General features: G+C 38.5%; 1 protein-coding gene across 3 annotated transcripts in view; it reads left to right on the top strand.

Annotated features, from left to right (window-relative positions):
- LOC150080548 (uncharacterized) overlaps positions 1–17,429 on the top strand; it is a 318,665-nt gene that overhangs the window by 172,818 nt on the left and 128,418 nt on the right. For all 3 annotated transcript variants that reach the window (XM_090381740.1, XM_090381739.1, XM_090381741.1), the window contains exon 5: positions 4,424–4,499. In XM_090381740.1, the coding sequence (XP_090237866.1) occupies positions 4,424–4,499 (76 nt within the window). The remainder of the gene's footprint in view (positions 1–4,423; positions 4,500–17,429) is intronic.

Here is a 17,429-nt window from a genome sequence, read left to right as displayed (position 1 = left end):
GAGATATGCAATTTGTTAAGGACTATAATTACCTACATTATTTGATTAAATTGGTGAGTGTGTTGTCAGTTTAGTGTTCAAGCTGCGTAATTGAGATAGTGAAAGAGTGAAGAAATCAAAAGAGTGATCACAAGATAGATCACCATTCGTACAGTCTGTATGAACCGTCCAATTTGATATTGTAACGGTGTGGAATTAGTAAATTAGGTGGAGAAATTGTTAAATCTATATTTGATTCTCCATGTGTATTTCAGCAATTACATGTCTAATTACAGCAGACTCTCGATTTACTGGGATCAGATTATCTGGGAAGCAGATTAACTGGGACACTTCAAGATTCCAAATTAAAAAAAAAAAAAAAAAAAAAAAAAAATCAACCAGAAATCATAAAATTCAAGTAATAACTAGAATAGGTATAAACAGATGTTTTGTGAGTCGTAAAAAAGCGACAAGAAGCGGCATTATAGGAGATTAGTGTGCCTATTATCTTGCAAACCCCCACTGTCTTCACCCCTGGTTCAAAAAAAAAAAAAAAAAAAAAAAAACCCTCAAATGTTTAGCTTGTTTTAGTGTGTCGCATCAATTGTTGTGTTCCGTCGCACCGCAAAAGGACAAATTTTGTTTCGTCATTTATATCAGGGATGTCGGAATTTTTTTTTTTTTTATAGTAACTTTTTTTTTTGTTTAGAAATCGCAAAAATGATGGGCAAACTCAAGAGTTGTCCTTTCAATTAAACAAAAACCTGAAACTATTCAAAAGTTTGAAAACGGTGCATCCGTTAAATCTCCAAATAACTATTATAATGTTTGTGGCCAAACCATACGCAGCATTGTAAAAAATAAAAAAATAATAAGCTATTCGATTTAAAATCGACATCGAAAAAAAATTAAGGGAAGCATCGAATTGGACATGCGAGTAATGCGTGGTAAGTTCTTTATCTATCGGCATACTTTTTACGTAGGTTGCTGAACATTTTTTCGATAAGAAGTCCCCAACTTACGTAGATTCGGACTTACATTACATTACTTATAATTTTTTTATATGACTGAAGATTTCAAGTGAAGGGGATATACATTTCACTATAATGTAACAACTCACAGAATTCCAGCTATCGGTATTATTGCAAATGCAATAAGATTGAGTTTACTACCCGTTTATAATTGCTTGCACTAACAGAAAAGCCCAGTAACCCAGAAAGTGCAAATTGTTTTTATCGTTTTATGGCAGTGACCTCCAGAAATGTGTTTCAGTAAAATGTGAGCTCAGGTGGAGTGATAATAGTGAGTTTTCACCTTAACCCTGTGAAGTTCTTTTCAGAAAATTTCATTTTGACTGTTATCATGGTGCCGACTAAGAGAATAAGTGACAGCAGTACTAGTAAATCTAGGCGCCTCCGTAGCCAGGTGGGAAGAAACAGCAGTGTGTAGCACACGCTTCTTGATTAGATCGGGATTCGAGCCCGTCACCACCAAATACGGAGGATGCGGAAAGGTCAGGGAATGACCACCACATATCCCAGAGCAATATAGCCTTAGTTGCTAATGCTCCTAAAAACCAAATAACAAACAAACAACAAACTAGTAAATCTATCAAGAAAAGGAAAGCGATCGAGTTGGATCAGAAAATTAAACTAATAAGGATGTATGAAAATGGCCAAACATCAACAAGTATCACGCGGAATTTGTCAGTGATGAACACAATAAAGAAAGACAGAATACGAGAAGCGGTTGACACCAATAAAGGTCAACTATAATAATAACCAAGGCTACGAAATACATATAAATTTTTACAATTCAATAACATGCGTTTTTTCTTCCTTTTATGTTTTCTTTTCTTATGTGCCGCTCCGGCTACTTTACTGCTGTCCCCAGATAAAGTTTTTAATTGAACTAATTAAAAATATATAATTATTTTTCTTCACTCTTCTGAGGATATTATGTGATTTTGTGCATATCATGGATATATATAGTAGCAATATTTTATTAGTCATTCCCGAGTTATGCAAATTTCGACGTATGTAAGAAGTCCTGGAACTTATCTCTTACGTATGTCGGAGACTTACTGTATTTTTGGATTAACCAGGAAATCGATTATCCATGAATATTTTTTTACCATCTATCTTGGAAAATCGAGAGTCTACTGTATTTATATTATGCAGGTTCAGGTTATGCATAAACAGAAAGTCTTCTAAAAGCCTGCCTCTGCAGTCTAAATAATCATTGTATCATAAAAATAATTTTACATTGGAATCAGTAGTAAACAGTATATTTACAGGATGAAGCATGACAAAACCTTTTTCAAAATAGCTGGTGATAAGTTTGTATCTGCAGTGGGTGGTAGTAAAGAGAGCAGTTAAAAGGAGAAGGAAGACATCGAAACCAGAATACAAGTTGAATTTTGGTTGCACAAACCAGAAATAAGAGTAATATCAAACTGATTGTTGACAGCGATGATAACCAATTTGTGATATCAGTGTCTGTAGAATGAATAATTCTGGAGAAGCATCAAAAAGTGCCTAGAAAAGAATGGTTCGTGGATGCAAACGAAGTTATGAGAATTTAACTGCAATAAGTCAGATTTCATCAGCTACACTTCTAAACTGCTGGGATTAATTTGCAAGATGGAGATAAGTTCAGGTGTTGAAACCCTGTCAGTTAAAATATAATTGATTTGAAATTATCCACTGAGAGTTTCATACGTGCTAACTCTAGTGCCTGAAGATATTCAGGACACAAATGGAATGATTATGGTCTGTTTCTAAGCTTGCAGTTAATGCACTTAGATGCCTCATTTTTAAGAGGACAGTATAAAAAGTGGTCAGCTGTGAATATTTTAACAATGGGCTCACAGTTTTGCTGGCTTTTTATTCTTTTGATGTGAAACATCCTTGGTGCACTTCAACCAAGTAAATCTAATTGGTCACGAAAAATGCGATGAGGAAGTGACTTCATCTGCAGCTTCCACTAGAGGTAACTTGTATTGTTGCAATCATACTTCCTGAAACTGCCATTTGATTGTAGCCATTCAGATGGCTACAATCAAATGGTAATTAGGCTGTTGGCTTTGTATTTATTACTAATATGAAACATCAACTTATTCTCCACAACCCTGGGTTTCTCTCATCTTTTGCTTAATTATCGTGGGATCCAATCGAATGTGGTTTTTGACATTTTAACCTAAATATCCCAAAATATGGTTTGAACAATAGAATAGTTGATTAGATCTGCCTGATTGTTGAGACCTGAGAATTCTCAGTCTCACATATGCCCCAGCAGGTCTGTGACAGAAACTATGGCACCTCTGCATTCATCGCATTCATCCGCTCTTTGAAGCCCTTATCATAAGAAGAGACTAACGGTTTAGAGTGGTTTGTTCCATTTTTGGTTCCAACGCACGAGAAGTGGACTGTGCGCAGGTGCCATAGTTCATGTCGCGGACCTGCTGGGGCATATATGTGTACATATATAGATTGTCAGATAACCTGCAACCATTATTGCTGATGAAGGCAGCCGCTGCTGCTGAAAGATCCTGTTTTAGTGGTTTTTAGTGATTTTAAACATGTTTTTAGCACTTTTAGTTTTATATTTTATCGCATTTTATTCTTGTCATTTACCATTTTATTTCATTTTAATTTTATTTTAATATACGGTTTTATAAAGTCAGTATGTGTATTTTTATCTTATTTTATTTTTTGTTTAATAAAGGAATTTTATCAATTTGAGTCAGTGTTTTAGTAGCCATCATAGATGAATCAGAGTTCCTGACTCCAGAGGCCTCTTCAATGAAAGGTGCTCACTGATTATCTGATTTGCTTGGACAATGGAAGGAATCCATTGCACATTAGTTTTAAATAAACAATATTTAAATACTCTGTACTTATGGAGATATGTTAGTTTGCAACTACATTATAGCTGGGAACTTTTTTGAGAGTAAGGGCTAATTTTCATAATGTGCATAACAGTACCCATATACATTACCCCAATTAGCAGCAGTTCTACTCTGAGTGTATGTCACCTGGTGCATGATGGGAGTGATGTCTCAATGCTACAGATACTTGCTATCTATCAGGTCTCTTAATTGTTATTCCAGAAGTCCATGCTTTCCCTTATATTGTGTAGGTAATTGATGAGAGAGAGAGAGAGAGAGAGAGAGAGAGAGAGAGAGAGAGAGAGAGAGAGAGAGAGAGAGAGAGAGAGAGAGAGAGAGAGAGAATAGAATAGAATAGAATAGAATTTTGTACATGAATATGTAGAAAGATTTCAGATCTCAGTTAATCTATAATATGGTACTTCAGCTTTGTTTTATATATCATTGTTTAGATTTTTTTATTTTTTTATTATACTGTTCATAATTTTTTAAATATAATTCCTTTTACTTATAAAATATTCTATTAATTATATATATATGTATCTTTATGCACAGCTGGATGAGACAGAAGACTTTGATGAAAGGAAAAGAATTAGGGACCGACTGCGTCAAATACAGTTTGAAAATAAAAGTAAGTTAATTTTCTGTTAATAATTCTTAACTCTTAAATGAATAGAACTATTAAGTAAGGTTAAAGACACTTGGAAATCACACAGTAGCAGAGCAAAACTGTGAGCTTTATTTTAGGTACAGGTTTACAATTTTACAAAATTATTGATTCCTCTTTGGTAGTCTGTGAAGACACTGCCTACATGTGAAGGTAATTCTACTCTCTATTCAGAATTGAGCCTTAATTCTACTCTAGCTTTGCTAGAGTAGAATTAAGTAACAAGAATAGGACAACTAACAGTTCTATTTCTGTTCAGTTTTAGTTTGGCTTTGCTAGCAGACCATTCCTTCATATGTAAGGAGATCATACTTGAAAATGATCATACTTGAAAATAGAAAGGGTGCAAGAATATTTGCTGATGCTATTGAGGCAGTGTTAGGTGGGTCGGAAAACTGCTAGCTTGGGGGGAGACAAAGACCAATAGATTGACAGTAGCCACTGGCAGAGGTGAAAGAGATTCTTGCACTGCTTCTCTTAGAATGAGCAGAAGCTTGAAAAACAAGATGCATGATATTTCAGAGACTGCTGGGAGCCATTGCGGTACAAGTAAACACATGGGTTGTGTTAGGGTAGCTAAGAATAGAAACAGGTGCAGGTATACTTGCGTGTACACCAATGCTAGGAGTTTAGTAAATAAATTTGATGAATTTGAGGTATTGCTCAAAACATCAAAGGCAGATATTGTTGGGATATCAGAGACGTGGTGTCACACAGATATAAGGGATGCAGAACTGGAATTTGGGGAGTACAACGTCTACAGAAAGGATAGACAGGATAGGAAGGGGGGAGGGGTTATGCTATTAGTTAAGAAACACATAAAAACCAAGGAAGTGAAGCCAGTCGACATCGCTGGACAGTGCAGTGTTGAGTCAGTTTGGTGTGACATAAGCATTGGGAGATCAAAATTGAGAGTAGGAGTGTGCTATAGGCCTAATGACTCTGATGAGTATAATAAGGAACTGTACAGGGAAATAGAGTGGGCCAGTAAATCAGAGAGTCTTATAATGGGAGATTTTAATTTCCCAGATATTGACTGGAATTTGGGGGCTGGTTACTCACACACTAGCAGGGCTTTTGTGGATTTATTGGATGATTGTTTTCTACATCAGCATGTTCGGGAGGCAACTAGAGGGAGGAATACTCTTGATTTGATTATCAGCAGTGATTCTTCATGCATTAAGAATCTGCAGATAAATGAACCACTAGGTGGCAGTGATCACAGTGTGCTTAAGTGGGATTTACTCAAAGAGGCAACTACCATTAGGGGTAAAGGGAAGGGTTATTGCTTCCGTAAAGGTGACTACGATGGACTGAGACAGTATTTAAATTCTATACAGTGGGACCAACTGATGATGTTACCAACAGCAAATTCAAAATGGGAAGCATTCAAAGAACTTATCTTGGAAGCTACTAGACTTTACATACCAATTAAGAAATATTGTTCAAGGTTTAGGCCAAAATGGATGTCAGATGAACTAATGAGGCATATGGCAGAGAAGAAAAATGCATGGGATACTTACAAATTAACACATGACACAGAAGCCTATGATAGATACAAGTTGATATGCAACCAAGTTACAAAGAAGGTTAGGCAGGCGAAGGCAGATTACGAGAAATCTTTGGCAAGGGATGCAAAGAAAAACAGCAAAGAGTTCTTTACTTATGTAAACTCTAGAAGGAAGGGGATGAATCAGATTGGTCCACTCGATATTGATGAGTGAACTGTTGATGATCCTGCTCAGGTAGCTAACAAACTAAATGAATATTTTGTATCGACATTCACACATGAGGAGTTATTCAGCAAGGGGAATGCCAGAGGTGTATTCAACTCTAGCAGTAAGCTACAGAATCTTGAAATAACTGGGAGTAAAGTGGAGGAGAAACTGTTGAAGATAAACACAAGAAAGGCACCCGGGGTGGATGGGATCTATCCAGTTATATTAAAGGAGGCAGCAAAGGAAGTAAGCAAACCCTTAGCCATAATTATGAGAGCTTCTTTGGACTCAGGGGAGGTACCCACAGACCGGAGATGTGCAAATGTGACCCCAATTCACAAAGGAGGATCAAAGGCTGACACAAGTAATTATAGACCTGTGAGCTTAACTTCTGTTCCAGGAAAATTAATGGAGGCACTGGTTAAAGAAGCACTGCAGGATCATTTAGACAAGACTTCAGTTATAGCTCAGACACAGCATGGTTTTGTTAAGGGGAAGTCTTGCCTGACCAACTTGATTGGATACTATGATGCAGTCACAAAAGAACTGGATGCAGGGAATAACTTTGATATTATATACTTGGATCTTAGAAAGGCTTTTGATACTGTTGCACATGGAAGACTGCTACACAAATTGAAGCAGTGTGGCATTGGAGGCAAATTGCTGCTATGGATAAAGGGGTGGGTGAGGGGGAGAAGACAGAGAGTGGTAATCAATGGACACTGCTCATCTTGGACTAATGTTATTAGTGGAGTCCCTCAGGGCTCAGTGTTGGGTCCATTATTGTTTTCTGTATTTATAAATGATATTGATGATGGTATATCAAGCTTAATGTCCAAGTTTTCAGATGATACAAAGGTTGGCAGGGTTGTCAAGGACACTACTGACACTATGCTGCTGCAACAGGATCTGGAAAGGTTGAGCAGATGGGCTGAGAGGTGGCAAATGAAGTTTAACATTGACAAATGTAAAGTACTACACATGGGAAACAGCAACCCCAGAGCAACGTATCAACTCTGTGGTACTACACTGACAGTGGTAGAGAATGAAAGGGACTTGGGGGTGGTTGTGCAGTCAGATATGAAGTTCTCTGAGTAGTGCAGACGGGCTGCAAGAGTAGCTCATGGAGTATTGTCAATGATATACAGGAATTTTTCCAGCAGGGATAAGGAGGTGATTATTCCATTGTATAAGGCAATGGTCAGGCCACACCTAGAGTACTGTATACAGGTCTGGAGGCCTAATTTCAAGAAGGATGTAGAGCTGCTGGAACGAGTACAGAGAAGGGCAACAAGATTAGTGAATGGAACAAAGGGGTGCTCTTACGAAGAAAGGCTTAAGTTTTGCAAATTACAGTGTCTGGAGACTAGGCACCAGCGAGGTGATCTGATAGAGATGTATAAAGCCTTGAATGGTTTAAGCATGCTCAATGCTGATGGGATTCTTCCTCTAGCTCAGAAAAATCACCTGAGAGGGCATAAATTCAAATTGAGGAAAGACAGATGTAGGATTGACGTGCGGAAATTTGCCTTTAGCCAGCGGTTGGTGGAACAGACTCCCATCCCTTGTGGTGGAGGTTGATAGCCTAAATAAGTTTAAGGCTCAGCTGGACAGGTATTTTGAACGAACAGAGGGGTGAAGTGGAAGTGGTTTTTTTTTTTTTTTTTTTTGGCTGATGCTGCATAAGCTTGCTTTCTTGCATCAAATGCCTCTACTAATGCTAATGAGTCCCAAGAAGTAACTGAGATGTTGACAATTTATTTTAATTTTGTAAAATGTGGCTAGACCTAAATAAAGCTTAGTTTTGTCTAAAATCTCATGGTTTCTGAATCTGTAATTTTAGTTAACTTACAACTTTACTTAACAACTGTAAAAAAAAATAAAAATAAATAATACATTGACTGGCCGCTTTACTAGAACAGCTTAATAGTGTGCTCAGACACAATATGCCAAAAGTCAACAGTGTTCGAAAACATGACACAAGAAATATTGGACCATTCATTTTAACAAAAGTGCCTTCGTTTCCTGCAGTGATGTAAGCAGAGGATAGCTCTGATGAATATACCTTTCTAGTTGAATATACCTGGATCTCAATTCAACTGAGCATTCCTCAGATGCCCAGTTGAATTGAGATCCAGGCTGGAGCACAAGGAATACTTTAATCTCTGGATTGAAGTACCCCCTGTCCATTGGGATAAATTAGCATTAGTAGAGACATATGATGCAAGAAAGCAGGTCTGTACAGCATTAGCAAAAAAAAAAAAAAAAAAAAAAAAACCACTTCCCATTTCACCCATCCATTCGCTCCAAAAGTTTGTCCAGTTCTTCCTTGAATTTATTTAAGTATCAATTTCCACGACAGATGGAAGTTTGTTCCAATAATCAACTACTTGCTGGCTAAAGGCAAATTTCTGCACATTTATTCTATAACTGTTTTTCCTCAATTTGAATTTATGCACCCTCAGATTTGTAATCTGAACAAGAGGAAGAATCCCATCAGAATTGAGCCTGCCCAACCCATTCAAGGCCTTATATACTTCAATCAGATCACCTAGCAGGTGCTTAGTCTGCAGATGCTGCAATTTGCAGAACTTAAGCCTTTCTTGATAAGGCCACCTTTCCCTTGTTCCCATCACCAATCTTGTTGCCCTTCTCTGTACTCGCTCAAGCAACTCTATATCCTTCCTAAAATGAGGCCTCCAGACCGGTATGTAGTACTCAAGGCGTGACCTGACTATTGCCTTATACAAAGGGATAATCACCTTTTCCCTACTAGCAAAATTCCTGTATATCATTGACAATACCCGATGACTTTCTCTAGCAGTCTGTTTGCACTGCTCAGAAAACTTAATATCTGACTGCACAATTACTCCCAGGTCTTTCATTTTCTACCACCCTAAGTGTAGTACCACACAGTTGGTACGTTACTGTGGAATTACTTCTACCCATATGCAGTACTTTGCATTTGTCAATATTAAACCTCAGTTGCCACTTCTTAGCCCATCTATATCATTGACAAAACCCCATGATGTTCTCTGACTGCCTGTCTACACTGCTCAGAAAACTTCATATCTGACTGCACTATCATACAGCATCGCTGGGTCTACCCGATTCATAGTAATGTTCAAATATACTCTGGCATTCATGCCAGAGGTTATTTGAACATCAATCTCCAAGTGAGATTAGAGGTCCAAACATGTATGAAAAATTGCTTCACACAATTAGACGTAATCCAGCCAACTGTACTATGAGTACACGATGGGAATGTTTAAGTGCCTCTTGTGATTTCCTCCATTTATGCTTTCCAGCACTGATGGAAGAGTATACTATGGCTTGGAAGAGGCCACACTTGCCTCTGTTTTCCAGTTTGTGGGAGAGACAGTGGTTTCCATGGTTTCCTACTCCTTAAGTGCATTCCTTTTAGGATCCTTTGCATTCTGTGGGTACTGGTGCCTTGTGATATTCATATATTAAATGTGAAGGTTAATGGTTCCATAATTGGTGACAATTAACCTGATAATCCATTAATGTGTAAGGTGACAGTAGGTGCTTCAATATTGAACACCTATTCTCACCTTACACTTCCATCCACAGTTGCATCTGTTCATGGATGTTCTTATCCAGCAGCTATCCATTTGTTAAAGACCCAAATGAGAGTGGCCTTTGAACATTCAACAAGTGCAGTTGTTCTCTCTGTTTACACCATCAGCCATATCTCTTTGGAAGTTTGTGAGAACCTCTTCATCCCCATTGCTGGTGAACTGATTTAGGCACTAGTCAGGCAAAATGTTTTTTTATTGTGTATCACACACCATATAATCTCTTTGATTTACAGAGCATAAATTATTGAATATAACCCAAACAAACATGGACATAATAATGTTGCCAGGCAGTGAACATACATATAATAAAGCATAAAATAATGTTTTCTTTGGCTGAATGGAGGCAGAAGAGAAATTTGTTGCAACCCAGTAGGTCTTAAAGTGGTTTAATGAGAAATTGCTGTAGTTTGATTAGGTGGTGTGTGTGCGTGCGTGCGTGTGCGTGCGCGCGTTTGTGTGCGCTAGGTGCAGAGAGTGTGAAGAAATCAAGCACCAACTCAGCGTTCTGAGGGGCATCTATGTGAGTTTGAGGTGTAGGGTAGATGCCCTCGAAGAAATTAATGCGAGGGGCCCATCAAGCTCTCAGCTGCCCAACTCAATGCCAGAGCTCACTCCTGTGCATCAGGCAACACAGTGGTTGTCTGATGCACAGGAGTGAGCATATTTCTCCAAGGCAGAATGCGTTGGTCCCACAGGAGGTAGTTATTGTCGGTGATCCTATTGTCAGGAAGACTGGGAATACATTATGCAAAGAGGATAGGTGGAATAGGACCAGGGTATGTCTGCCAGAGGCAAACGTTGATGATGTTGTAGAGCAGATATCATCTTTTAAAGGCACAACAGGTGATACTGTTGAACAAGTTGGGACTAATGACCTTAAGAGTAAGAGATCTGCAGATTTACTTAACAAGTAAAGGTCAATGTTGAAAAAAAGTTGTGCGTTAGGGTTAAATTTCAAAGTGTCTTTTCAAAGGAGGGAGTATATGATCAGAGCCTTGTCAATCAATTCAGCCCTGGAAAGATTGTGCAAGGCTCGTGGAATAGAATATTTTTTAGCTTGGGGTATGCTTGCTAACAGGAGAAACTGCTTCTACAGAGATAGATTCATTGAAAAGGCAATTGAAAATTACAGAGTCAGGAACTCTGTAATTCATCTGTAATGCTACTAAATAACACTGACTTGAATCTGTAAAATGTCTTTATTATGATAATATAAAATAAAATAAAATACATCTGTACTGATTGTATAACTATATGTTAAAATATTAAAACAAAATAAAATAAATCTTGTATAACAAGAATAAAATTCAATAAAATATATAAAATTAAAAGCGATACAGGAGCTTTCGGCAGCAGCGGCCGCCTCCATCAGCTATAGTGGTTGCAGGATGACCGACAATCTATATGTACCACACATCTCAGCAGGTCTGTGACATGAACACACTTGCTCTGCGCAAGGTTCACTTCTTGTGCATTGGAACTGGAAAATGGATGGGCCACTCTAATTTTTTTTATTTTATATATTTATTGAATTTTATTCTTGTTATACATTTATTTTATTTTGTTTTAATATTTTAACATGTAGTTATACAATCAGTACACATGTATTTTATTTTGTTTTATTTTATTTTATATTATCATAATAAAGATGTTTTACAGATTCGAGTCAGTGTTTATTATTATTATTATTATTATTAGTCATATGGTGCAAGGAAGCCCGAGGCTTATGCTGCACCAGCCAAAAAAAAATTCCCGAGTTACCCTGTGTGTGTGTGTGTGAGAGAGAGAGAGAGAGAGAGAGAGAGAGAAGGGAATCACCAAGATATCCGGCTCAGAACCCGGGTGTGCCAAGCCCATACTCACCAGATGTGAGCCCCTGGGGTAAATTTTATTTAGTAGCATTTTTTTTTTTTTTTTCCTGACAGATGAATTACAGAGATGGAATGCAATTAAATACAAAGGGTGCAAGGATATTTGCTGATGATATCAAGGCAGTGTTAGGTGGGTCGGAAAACTGCTGGCTTAGGGAGATTCACAGATTAATAGTAGCCACAGGCAGAGGTGAAATTAATTCTTGCACTGCTTCTATTAGAATGAGCAGAAGCCTGGAAAGGTGCTGGGGAGATTTCAAAGACTGCTGAGAGTCATATGGAACAAGTAAATACCTGGACTGTGTTAGGGTAAATAAGAGTAAGAGCAGGTGTATGTATACTTGGATGTACACCAATGTTAAAAGTATACTAAATGAATTTGAAGTGCTAGTCAAGACATCAAAGGCAGATATTGTTGGGATATCAAAGACATGGTGTCACACAGATATAAGCAGTGCAGAATTGGAATTTGTTGAGTACAATGTGTACAGAAAGGATAGACAGGATAGGAAGGGAGGAGGGGTTATATTGTTAGTTAAGAAACACGTAAAATCTAAGGAAATGCATCCAGTTAGATGACTCTCATCAATGAGTGCGATACCACCAATTTGCTTATTGGAGGCTTGAAGTGGTGGAACCCATGTTTAGTCTCCAGAGCTAAGTTCAGGTCAACCCTGCTCCATCTCTTCCATCATGTAGTATGACTGATGACTTTTGACGTTATGATGAAAATCATGGCAAGATCCAATCTTCCTTATATTTCGAGGGTACAGCTCTAAAACGGTGTTCACAGGCCGGCCACTAGTTAGTACACCGGACTGAACCTATTGCTAACTCTCTAGGAGGTTTCCAGATCAGCTAGTGTATAATCTTGCTACCTCTATCTGCCAGATAGTGACTGGAGGGAGTCCGAGTAGTGTGTATGCGGGGGCATTGTCGAGGCCACGTTATGTCAAGGATCTGGGTATATTCTTACCATGTGTATGCCATATCCAAAAAGTTCATTACTTCATACAGCATGCCACCCTCCATTTTCTCACTATTGAATACACCATGAATTGTCAAACTAATAGAGTAAGCTTATCTGCAAAAAGATCTAAACCTCCCAAACACTTCCTAGTTCATTTCACAAATATATGTGGTCTCAATTCTAATCTCAGTGATGACCATTTCCACTTGCAGTCTGCCACCTATGTACTTTTTCTGACAGAATCTCAGATATTGGTTGATTCAAATACTGCTCATCTCAGTTGCCCAAATTATTCGCTGTATGATTCCTTTCGGCTCAAAAGTGGTACTTGTGCATATTTCGTTCCGATATTCCCTGTCAGAGACTTGGTAATTTGGAATCTCCTCTTTTCGATCTTCTCTGGCTTAAAATCTCTCTACCTCACTGTGTCAAATTCATCTGTTGTCTCTACCATTCTCCCAACTGCACTACTCACTTGAATCTCTTTGCAACTTGACTTTCTCGAGTCCAACTTTCCTAACAGTGAGGCAATTTCCTTTGGTGATTTTAATGTTCACAACTCCAGCTGGCTTCCATTTTCTAATCACACCGACCCAGCTGTTGTCGAGATGCTGAGGCTTTTGCAATTAGTAATGACCTTGCACAGATTGTTCATTTGCCTACAAGAATACTAGACAATCCTAACCATGCAGCCATCACGCTTGATCTTTTTCTCACAAACAACCCTTCTCATTACACTGTCAAAGTGAGTGGTCCTTTAGGCACCACAGATCACAACTTGGTGATTGACTCTTCTCCAATCGAACCTTTATCTCATGGGCATTCCCAACCTCGTATTGTTTCGCATTACAGGAATGCAAAATGGGATGACCTCTGAGATTTCTTTTCTTCTTTTCCTTGGTCAGATTACTGTTTCAAAACTTCTGATGTCAACAGTTGCTCAGATCATGTCAGTGAAATTATTCTTGTAGGAATGGAATCCTTTATTCCACACTCCACTTTAAAACATTTTCCTTTATCTAAACCTTGGTTTTCCAATAAATGTACTAAGGCTGTTCAAGAGAAGAATGTTGCATATCGTAATTGGCTTGTTTCCAATTCTTCAGTTTCATTTTCTGCCTACTTCAAAGCTCGCAATAATTGTAAAGCAGTTATTAATCAGTCCAAATGAGATTTTGAACAGGCTAAGAGTAGAAAACTTGCTTCTTGCCCTAATGGTAGCTGAGCATTCTAGTCTCTTGCTAAAGCTATTGGCCGCAACTTTTGCTCACCTCTGCTCCGACCTCTGTCAAAACCAGATGGTTCTGTTACTTCAGCCGAGGATAAAGCTGACCTGCTAGCATCCCATTTTGATTCCAACTCATGTATTAATGATCTTGGTAAAACACCTCCCACCATTCCCAACACGCTCCATTCAATGCCTCCTGTGGTCTTCCATCAAAAGGATATTGACGGTACTAAGGCTCCAGGTCCTGATGGTATTTCTTCACTTGTTCTCAAAAACTGTGCCCCTGAACTTACTCCTATTCTTTGCTGCATTTTTTCACTTTCTCATTCCAAAGGTGTTTTCCTTCTGCTTGGAAATTTGCTCATATCCAGGCAGTTCCTAAAAAGGGTGACAAATCCCTCCCATCCAATTATCATCCCATTGCAATTACTTCTACTCTTTCTAAAGTAATGGAGAAATCAATTAACCACCAACTCTTAAACTACCTAGAAACCTTCTGTCTGATCAACAATCACCAGTATGGATTCCGTCAGTGTTGATCCTCTGGTGATATTCTGGCTTATGTTACCCATTTATGAACAAATTCAACTGAAAAGTTTGGTGAAACAAAAGCAGTTGCTCTTGACAATCTCAAAGGCTTTCGATCATGTTTGGCATAAAGGTCTTATAAACAAGCTTCCATCTTATGGTTTTCCAATGTTTTTTGTAATTGTTTATCTAGTTTTCTCTCTGATCGCTCACTGAGGGTGATGGTAGATGGCTCTTTGTCTTCTAACTTCCCCACAAATGCCGGTGTCCCCCAGGGTACAGTTCTTTCCCCCACTCTTTTTCTCTTGTATATTAAGTAATGGAGAAATTACTTAATAACTTAATAACTTAAATTACTTAATTACTTAATAAACGGCAAAACTATGGATAGGATTGGAAATCCTATCCATAGTTTTGCCGACGATAGCACATTGCATTTCACTTTCCAATTTGAGAAAAAAAAAAAAAAAACCCCTTGCTCAATCAGCTTGCACTCAACTCAATGAACTTCAATTTCTCGAATATCTGCTACCAGTTCCTTAAATGCCGATCTCCAGGTAATCCTACAGTGGGGTAAAGACAATTTAATTGATTTCAATCCTTCTAAAACCGGGCGCCTCCGTAGCCAGGTGGGAAGGAGCAGCAGTGCGTAGCACACGCTTCTTGATTAGACCGGGGTTCGAGCCCGTTACCACCAAATACGGAGGATGCGGAAAGGTTAAGGAATGACCACCGCATATCCTGGAGCAATATGGCCTTAGTTGCTAATGCTCCTAAAAACCAAAAACAACAACATCCTTCTAAAACTCAGTCTTATCTTATATCATGGAAAAGGGATTCTTCTGCTCCTTTGCTTATCTTTGGTGACTCAGATTTCTAGGCAAAATGATAAGTATCTCTTTTGGGGATTACCCTGACTTCTAATCTCTCTCTCTCTCTCTCTCTCTTGGCACAAGCACATTACAAATATCGCTTCCTCTGCATCTAAAAAACTTTGTTTTTTCTTTCACTCTCACCGTTACTTTTCTTCCAAATAGCTGTTCACTTTGTAAAAAAAAAAAAAAAAAAAAAAAAAGTAAAGTGCAGCCATTATCAACCCACTGCAGGATGGTTTTTTTTGGTTTTTTTTTAGGAGCATTAGCAACTAAGGCCATATTGCTCCAGGATATGCGGTGGTCATTCCCTGACCTTTCCACATCCTCCGTATTTGGTGGTGACGGGCTCGAACCCCGGTCTAATCAAGAAGCGTGTGTTACGCACTACTGCTCCTTCCCACCTGGCTATGGAGCCGCCTCCCACTGCAGGATGGAAGCCTCCTCAACAATTCATGCTGAGGGAAATGGACCATAATCTGCCATGCTAGTCCAGTGCAGGTTGGCAGATCGACCGTATTCAGCAGTCAGGGGCTTGAACCCCAGTCTACTCAAAGATCGTGTGCTAGTGCACCCCTGCTCCTGACCACTAGGCTACGGAGGCCTTTTGTATAAATCGCAAATCTGCCCTACCATGGAATATTGTTCCCACATCTGGGGCGGTGCCTCCAAAACCTCTCTCAGGCTTCTCGATTCCATTCAGAAGAGGGCAATTAGGTTAATTAATGCTTATCTCTAACAGAGTCTCTCCACTCGCTGTCTCATAGATGTACTGTTTCTGCTGCATGCCTTTTCTACAGATACTTCCATGGCACTGTTCTTCTGAATTGGCATCTGATTCCTGCTCTCTCTTTCAAAACAGTCCGTACACATGCCACCACCACCACCAACCAACATTCATTTACTGTCCAACTTCAAACTCACAGAACCAACTTTTCATCTTCCTTGTTTATTCATTCAACTGCCGTTTTCTGAAACAACCCTCCTTCATACGTATTTCCTGAAAATTACAGACTATAGAAGTTCAAGTCTAGTGTCAACAAATGTCTTCTCTTGTCTTCTCAACCTCCAACCCAAGCATGGTACTAAGTACTATAGGTTCTAATACCTTTGGTGGTTGGAGTTTTCATTAAAAAAAAAAAAAATTGACATTGGTGGACAGTGCAATGTTGAGTCAGTTTGGTGTGACATACTGGGAAAGTGAAATTGAGAGTACGAGTGTGTTATAGGCCTAATGACTCTGATGAGCATAATGAACAACTGTACACAAATATGGAGTGGACCAGTAAATCAGAATGTCTTGAAATGGGGGATTTTAACTTTCCAGATATTGACTGGAACTTTTGGTTGGTCACTCTCACACTAGCAAGACTTTTGTGGTTTTATTGGATGATTGTTTTCTACAGCAACATGTTTGAGGGGCAACCAGAGGGAGTAATACGCTTGATCTGATTATCAGAAGTGATTATTCATGAATTAAGAATTTGCAGATAAAGGAACAACTAGGTGGCAGTGATCACAGTGTACTGATGTGGGATTTACTTAAAGATGTAACTACCATCAAGGGTAAAGGGAAGGGTTTTTGCTTTGGTAAAGGTGACTAAAGTGGTCTCAGACAGATTTTAAATTCTATACAGTGGGTTCAACTGATGATGTTTACAATAGTCAATTCTTAATGGGAACCCCCTCAAGGAATTAATCTTGGAAACTACTAAGCTTTTCATACTAAATAAGAAAAACTGTTCAAGATTTAGACTTAAATGGATGTCAGTTAAACTAATGGGGCTAATGGTAGAGAAGAAAAATGCATGGGATGCATATAAATTATCAGGCGACACAGAAGACTATGTTAGATATAATGCAGTGTGTAATTAAGTCACAAAGGAGGTTAGGCAAGTGAAGGCTGATTACAAGAAATCTTCGGCAAAGGTTGCAAAGAAAAACAACAAAGGTTCTTTACTTATGTAAACTCTAGAAGGAAGGGGATGAATCAGATTGGTCCACTTGATATTGCTGTTTTGACTGTTGATGATCCTGCTCAGATAGCTGACAAACTGAATGAATATTTTGCATCTACATTCAGACATGAGGAATTCTGTAAGGTA

The sequence above is a fragment of the Mastigoproctus giganteus genome, chromosome 9 (genome assembly GCF_048544385.1).
Source record: "Mastigoproctus giganteus isolate SK-2022 chromosome 9, ASM4854438v1, whole genome shotgun sequence".
Lineage (NCBI taxonomy): Eukaryota > Metazoa > Arthropoda > Arachnida > Uropygi > Thelyphonidae > Mastigoproctus > Mastigoproctus giganteus.
This window is presented reverse-complemented; position numbering and strand designations above follow the sequence as displayed.